General features: G+C 44.3%; 1 protein-coding gene across 8 annotated transcripts in view; it reads right to left on the bottom strand.

The window, feature by feature from the left end:
• HTT (huntingtin) overlaps positions 1 to 7,948 on the bottom strand; it is a 454,323-nt gene that overhangs the window by 297,192 nt on the left and 149,183 nt on the right. For all 8 annotated transcript variants that reach the window (XR_006413521.1, XM_044417924.1, XM_044417925.1 and 5 more), the window contains 2 exons: positions 2,725 to 2,845; positions 2,400 to 2,476 (listed from right to left, as the gene is read on the bottom strand). Coding sequence is in view for 7 of the 8 variants with exons in the window: in XM_044417924.1 (XP_044273859.1) it covers positions 2,400 to 2,476; positions 2,725 to 2,845 (198 nt within the window). In the remaining variant the exon portion in view is untranslated. The remainder of the gene's footprint in view (positions 1 to 2,399; positions 2,477 to 2,724; positions 2,846 to 7,948) is intronic.

The following is a 7,948-nucleotide window of genomic DNA, read 5'->3' as shown; positions in this document are numbered from 1 at the left end:
GCAGGACCAATATAGGAAACTGGGATATGTGTGACTGAATCACTTTTGCTGTCCCTGCCTCCAGACTAGATGGACGAAGATATCCAGAAAGATAAACAACTCCTTCCTGTCTCCATTAATGGAGCTACTGACCAGGGAGTTAAGTGCTGGCTGGGTTCAGATATAAGGACAGTGGAAATTGCAGTGACATGGCATGTCATTATGTCTAAATGCAGCAACCATGGTGAAGAGTGGTAAGAACGGTCTCTGTGTAATCATACAAAGAAACAACAATCTGTCTGAGGGTTTTCACACTTCACAATTACTTGTTTTCACATCTGAACCCAGAAACCATGCTTTTGTGTTGTTTCCATGTTTCTTCCATAGAGTTCTGCACAAAGAGTGGTCATGACTGCAGTAAATGCTCCTGTGTGCTCTTGTTACTGTCCACATGTGTCTAGCAATTGCTAGCTTGCAGCCAACAGTACTCTCATTGGCCACTCTGTGCTCCCCTCCTTCGTTATGCTTTTTTTCTTCTTCCATGCCTTGCCTTCAAATGCCCACTTGCAGTTTTGGAATTTTAGCAACAGCAGGGCAATGCTGCACCACCTCCATCAGCAGTGACTTTGGAGATGGCTCTGCCTGTCAGTTCCATTCAGTGACTGCAGGTTGCTTTAGTATCACCTGGAAATTGTCTAGTCTCTTGAAAAAGTGACCATATGCCCTGCCTCTTTTACATTTTTGGAGGCTTCTTTATAGCACAGGGAACTTTTTAAATAGCCCAAAACTCTATTAGATAATAAATCGTGAAGGTACTGTTGTTTTCTCATCCAAGTAAAAATACAAAATTTTGTATGAAATTAAAAGGACTCAATAATTTGATACTATGATTTTGAATTTCTTAGTTTAAAATTGGCATTACAACATTAAGACCTGTCTTAAGATCCAATCTTGCATTTACTTGTTGCTCACACTGGAGAAAGAAACCAGTCTCTTTTTTCCGTTTGTGGGTGGGACGGACTTCTGCCTTGTCGTCGTAATTGGTCCATACGCTTTAAACTCCTCCTAAGTTGGGCATTTGCCAAATCCACTGTTATGCCTTCTTGTTCTCCTGAACTTTGTCCAGCAGTCCCAGAGTCAGGAGCCGGGGGAGGGGACAACTTGTTCAGGCACCTCAGAGCTAGGATGAGGGAAAGCTATTCTTTCAGACGCCTCACCGTCAGTCTGCAAGGAGGCTATTCGCTCAGGGGCTAAGGGATCAGGCTGTGGGGAGGCTAGTTGCTCAGAAGTCTCAGAGTCAGGCTGCAGAGGGGCTGTCTGGGCACTGTGCCCCAAGTATAAGTCCCCTTGTTCCAATGCCTGATTCTCACTGTTAGCTCCAGCCTCTTCCTCACGAGTAGATGCCTCTGTCATGCCGTCAGGCATGACAGTATCAGATCAAGGTCAGGGAATTTCTAGGAAGCAGGGAGAGGAGTTGTTAGTCCAAACTAATGGGGATGACAGCTAGCCAGCCCATGGAAAAAAGGAAATAGCACAACAGATGATGCCATTGCCAGTCAGGTCTGACAAGCAGCCTGGTCTACCAATACCAGAGCAGGAGGAAGAGGAAGAGGGGGAGTTGGGACTGGGAAAGTTGCACAGTAGGAGCTGAGCAGTTTCTCTGACATCAAGGTACCACCCCCTGAGGAGGTGATGCTGAATGCTAGAAGACAGCACAACCTGGAAATACAGCTAATGGAGAAATGGGAAGAGCACAGGAGAGCTAGGTTTCAGGGTGCCCTGCTTGCTGGGATACATGGGCAAAAGCAGTATAAAGAGATCAAAAACTGAGGATTGCCAGAGAGGGCTCAATACTTCCTCTGGATGAACTCAGAGATGTGTAACAATAAAGCCTCTTGAAAAGAAACTCTGGAGCTGCATGTTTACTCTGAGGCTGTGCATCGCAACAGATTCCCAGATGTGAAGTAAGAGAGCTGTTTCTGACCTCAAATTTGGGAACCAAACTACCCTATGAAGCTCAGATGCTATCTAAGGGCCAAATGATTTTTCCCTCCCAGAGCTAAGTATTACATTTCTGCTTACTCTCTTTAGCAGGTGTTTATGTCTTTGTATTACTCACTAAATATCACAAAAATGCAGCTATAGAAAATGTCAAACACTAAAAAGAAAATTATCTCTGCAATTCTCAAGTATCTGACACTTACCTTAACTGGGAAGAGATTTACTCCTCATTTTTAAACACAAAAGAATTAAACAGTATTTTTGAATAATCAAATGTTCTATATGTAGATGTTAAACTAAGCTTCATTTTCTCAGTCTAGAGCAAGTAAACTCGGGTGAAATTTCTGTTACTGAAGGAGCATTCACTGCTTTTGTAAACATGAATTCTAGAAGCTTGTATAATGGAGGAAGAAACATACCCACAGTGCCATCCTACATTCCAGGTGCAAACTGGGAATGTTGTGGACAAAAGACATAAAGCTTCACAGCAACCAAACTGAAATAGAAAGAGAAAATACACTGCTATCAGTAGCATAGGAAATATGGAACGTGACACACCACACCCACATTTGCCTACATTATATATTCTGAGATAAAAATAGTATAATCATACAGAGGTTAAAAAACACGGTATATGGCAATCCTATGCACAATTACTCAAAAGTAATTTCCATTGAGTGCACTGGTACTTTTAAAAACATAGCTGGTGAATTACTTAAGTCATGCATACATTTAAAAACTCACAGTTAAAGACCTTGATGCTGATGTTGTCAAGGCATGCGAAACTGCTGAAATAACCCTAGAAATGTTATTTTCCATTGTGACATCTGATGGAGTTTGCAGCATGTCATATCCTCTGTATGTTCTAGAAGAAAATGTTTACAAAAGCTGAATAGTAACTTAATAAACTAAGAAAAATATAATTAAAGAACCAACTTCACCAACTCACATTATCTCCTACAGCCCACTTTGTAGTTTGTGCCTTGCCTATATTCACCCATGATTTAACATGACAGACTTACATTAGAGCAGGGGTCAGGAAGTGCTGGTTCACAGGTGTGCACTGCCTGGCCCAGAGGCAGAGAAATCACTCTGTCCCACTCAGTGTGACTTAAGCAAGCCCTCTTAGTTTATATGTTGAGTGAAAATGAAATAGAAATGACTTTTTCCCCATCCTGCACTCCTTTAGCTGCTCACTTCGTTACCCAGCCAAGTAGAACATAAAAGGCAGGCATGGGAAGGGGAAGGGGAAGAGTGATAAAGTGAAGGTTGGTAATGATCTTAACTAAAGATCACCTCTCCCTCCACTCAAACATCTTGACAGAGAAAGTGGGATGATGATCACATTAAGATAAAGTGACTGCAGCAGTTCTGTTGCAATATAATGTGGCTCTGAAACATTATACCCATGGGAACACTAAAAGAAAAGTTCCCCAATCCTGTTTTGATATCTGGACATGGCAAGCATTCAGAATTGCCACATACAGAATTAAGCATAGAAGCATGCACTTATGACATACTTTTATTTCTTCCTGTGATCAGGTGTTATTTATGTAAATGCTATTTTTCAAGCAATAGCTAACAAAACTAAGTTCCCCCTACAACACTATAAGAGAAATTACCTATTTTGGAGGTGTTATCCTTTTATGTGCCAAGCTAACCAATTTCTGTGATAGCATTTCTGAGAGTTTAAAAATTCATCTTAAACATTATTTTTAACTCAAACTTGCTTGACTCCCAGAAATATCATCTTTGCTTGGGTTAGAGGGAAGGACTATAGCAAATATAAAATTCCAAAGACCTTAATCTGAACCTTCATATCCACTGTGTTTAGTGGATATGAAGAGGATTCAGTAGATGAAAGAATGTGCAAAGTATCCTCATTTGGATCTGATGACCTGGAGAAGTTAGTTTTTCTTACTTGAAAAACTGAACACAAATGTAACATGTGTTTTAGTGTAAACACCTTAGTGTATCTGGTCTCAATTGAAATACAAGGTAAAGATATAGTAAATATAGTAAGATGTATTTTACAAAACAGCTCATAATTAAGCAGTCAACCTTAACAACATCACACATACCTTAATCAATCTAACAGTTCAAACTATATCACATTTACCAAAATGCTGACCTGTGCAGAAAAAGGTAGGCTGTCATTTTTTGAATGGTCATCTCTGCATTCACACACAGGAGCTCTGCCTGTTTGGAAAGAGTCCAAATCTAATTATTTCTATTTCGCGGGAACCCTTCCCTTGACATGAGGGAAGGGTCCCCGCTTGATCCTCAGTTAATATAGCCATATGACTGCCACTGTGGTCCTATTTCAGGTAGCACAGGATCCCAGAGGCCTGCATGAATCCCAGAGAGGGCAACTGGGTTACCAGAGGGCAACATTGAAGTGGGGAAGGAGGGTGGGATTGTGTGAATGCACAAATGACAACTCAGAATGAGAGTTACAGGTGAGCAACCTGCCCTTCGCCTTCATAGTCTCTGTGTATCACACAAATGGGCGAGTAGCAAGCTTACCTCATGGAGTCGGGCAGTGTTGCTACTGAAGAATTGATGATAAGACTAAAGGAGAGACTTGAGTTTCCCCTGGATATGCCCATACATGGGTTTAGGAAGGAGGCAGTCCTATGACCCTGAAAGACAATACTATGCCAGTGCCTGTTTACATTCCTGTAAAATGTGATAAAAAGGGTACAGTGGTACCTTGACTCACAAACTTAATCCATTCCACAACTCTGGTTGCGACCCAAATTGGTTGTGACCCAAATCAAATTTCCCCATAAGGTTCAATGTAATTAGGGTTAATCTGTTCTGTAACTATTTTTTTAATCACAAAAATTTGAAACAAAGTGACAAAGAACAACAAAGAGCGTGGCCATCTCCCCCCCCCCCACCCCCAAACATGATCGCGATCGTGCTCATGGAGGGAAGACAGGTGTGATCGCAAAATTTTTCTGAAATTTCTGTTCGCAACCCAATTTGGTCATGAACGGAGGTGTTTGTGAGCCGAGGTACCACTGTAGTAGTTTTTTCCTTGGGGCTCCACTTTGCCAACTTTGTGCACGGAGACCTTTTTTCTGCAGAATAAAGCTTTTTTGACCTCACATCCCTGGAGTACTTCATTGGCTATTGTGCATACCAGGACCAAATCACACTTTTGTGGAGAAAGACTGCCCTGCTGAAGATGCAATCTGCTCTGGCTAGGATGTCAAGGTAGTAGTGCTTCATGAAGGTCAATGGGATCAACCAGACTGCAACTCTGACAACGTTGGGCAAGGGTACTTCAGTGTAGAGGATCATGGAGATTGCTGTTGCTCATGCGCAGCGAGCATGAATTGGCCCGGAATCCAGCTCGCAGGCTAGGAAAATCGTGTTCATGACCCATCTTACCAATCTTTGTGAGGAGACATGAAGTCCCGTGTTCCTAGCACCATAGCAAATTAAAAGATGCAGTAAATGGCAGAAGAGTTTTGTCCTGGATTTGGGAAAGGCCAGGTTCCTTCACACATGGAGGGAGTGCAGTGCCATCTCTGTTTGGTCCAATGGTGCCATAAAGAAAGTTGACAGGACTATGTTCTCACTGGGTAGAAAGCAGACACCACACTGGGTAGAAAAAAGGAATTGTGTCAGAGTACCACCTTGTCCTGGTGGGAGATAGAACAGGTCAACCTGGAAGGAGGCCAAGTAGCAAAGCAGCAGGCCAAGGAAATTGCCACAAGGCAGTCTTCCACGATAGTAGGTTCATGTCCATGTCAAAGAAATAGTTAGTGAGGGCTTGGAGGTTCCAGGCCAGAGTAGGAGGTTGGATTGGTGGGATGAGGTTTTTGAGGCGTCCAAGGAATCAATAGGTATGGGGATGAGAGAAAGTGGAGAATCCTTGTCATGGAAAGATGAGATTGAGACTATCTATATGTGGATGAAGGCTGCCACAGCAGAAGAGGGAGTTTAAGAATGGGAACATTTGCTAAACATGGCAGTCAAGAGGCTCATATTCATGCTGTGCCACAAAGACCTTGTCAGTTTCAGGGCTGCTTCCAGTATTGGAGGTCCTCAGGAACCTTGTCTCTATCACTGGCTACAGCCAGATTCTCCAGGCCATGTAATTGAGCATGTGGATCTCTGGAAGGAAGAAAGCACCCTGATCCCAAGACATGTCAAGCTTGAGCAGGTGGCAGAGGAAGGCATGGCTGCGGAGGCAAAACTGGTAGGGGAACCAGGGCTGCCAGAGCCAGCACTGTGCAATGAGAATGCAGCAGGTTTGGTCTTGACCGATTTTTGCCAGAACCTTTGTCAGCAGCAGGAAAAGGAAAGGAGGTAATGCAGTGTCGTAGGTCTGGAGGAAGGCATTACCTATGGAGGCTGGATCTGCACCCAGTTGGGAGAGGCAGGTTGTTTACCTGCAACTATCATTCTTTGAGTGATTATCTGTGCATTCACACATATGGGGCTTTTGTACCTGTGCAGAGAGCCTGGATCAGGAGACTGTTTCATACCTTAGCATTCACTGTGGGCAGGAGAAGTATGGGTAGGGGCTTCTGTCCATCCCCTCAGTTCCCTGCACCTATGGAGACTGGTGAGGGGGTTGCCAACCTGGTATGGCTCTGAGCACCCCCAGGAGTTAAAGGACATGCCCTTGGGGGAGATAACAGTGAGGCAGTTGTGTGACTGTGCAGATGACTACTCAAAAAACAACACTAAGCTTACACGTAAACAACCTGCATTTCTTCTTCATGGCTTCAGTGCATCACACCTATGGTCAACTACCTAGCTTTCTTTGTAAAGGATGATAGGAACTGTCATCCTTGGAGAATAGAGGACAGGACAGCCCTGCTGAAAGCTCAGTCTGCTTTAGCACAGACATCTTAGTGCTTGATGAAGGTCGAGGGTGTCAACCACGTGGCAGCTCTGCAGATATTCTAGAGAGGAACTCTGGCGAGGAGGGCTGTGATGGTAGCCAGGGCTCAAGTGGAATGGCTTGCAGGTCATACAGTGATTTGGACACCAGTCATCTCACAGTCAAAGCATATGGTGTTAAAGATCCATTTGGACAGCTTCAATGAGGAGATGGGGTCCCCTTTCTTATGTCTGTCTTAGAAAACAAAGAGCCTGGGCAATTGGCAGAGTTGTGTGGTTCTGGATTTGCAGAAGGCGAGTGCCCTCCTGAAGTCCAGCAGGTATAGGGTAGACTCTATAAGAATGGATGGGTCAGCGAAGAAGGTTGACAGCACAATGTCTTGTCTGAGGTGGAAGGCAGAAGTGACCCTAGGTCAGAAGGTTGAGCCCAGGCAGAGAATAATTTTGTCCAAGTGGAAGTTAAGGTATGTTGCATCTGTGCAGAGGGCATAGAGTTCTCTAGTGCAGTGGGCTGATGTGATGGCTACCAGGAAGGTCACCTTCCAGGACAGGAGACATAGGTCTGTTGTGGTCATGGGTTCAAAGGGCTTACTGGTGAAGGCCTTTAGGATGACCAAGAGGCTCCATGTGGGGGTGCACAGCCAGGTGAGAGGAGCAATGTTACAGAGTCCCCTGAGGGAATTTTGTACAAGTGGTTGTGTGAAGACAAATGCCCCCTCGATTGCAAGATGAAGGAGATCATTGCCAGGTAGGTGCATATCAAGGAGGCACCAAGTCCCACTGGAAACAAGTTTTTTGGAAGTGAAGGATTTGTTCAACGGAGGACCTGCATGAGTTGAAGTTCTCCCAGTGAGTGAACATGGAGAAGGCATTCCATTTGGCTGCACAGGATCTCCTTGTGGATGGTTTAAGAGCCACATCTAGCCCCACCTAGGATGGCTGACACCTCAGGTGGCAGGGTCACACTACTGTGTGGGGGGTTGGACTCGTCAGGCTGTCAGGCTCAAGGTAAAATGTCTAGGTGGAGAATATGGCCTCTGTGTTGGGGTATCAGGTTATGAGAGCATGGGAAGCAGAAGAGGTTCCCATGGGAGAGTTAGAGAAC

The sequence above is a fragment of the Varanus komodoensis genome, unplaced genomic scaffold (assembly GCF_004798865.1).
Source record: "Varanus komodoensis strain SLA01 unplaced genomic scaffold, ASM479886v1 scaffold9, whole genome shotgun sequence".
Taxonomy (NCBI): Eukaryota; Metazoa; Chordata; class Lepidosauria; order Squamata; family Varanidae; genus Varanus; species Varanus komodoensis.
Note: the sequence above shows the minus strand (reverse complement) of the source record. Positions and strands in the feature narration are given on the sequence as shown.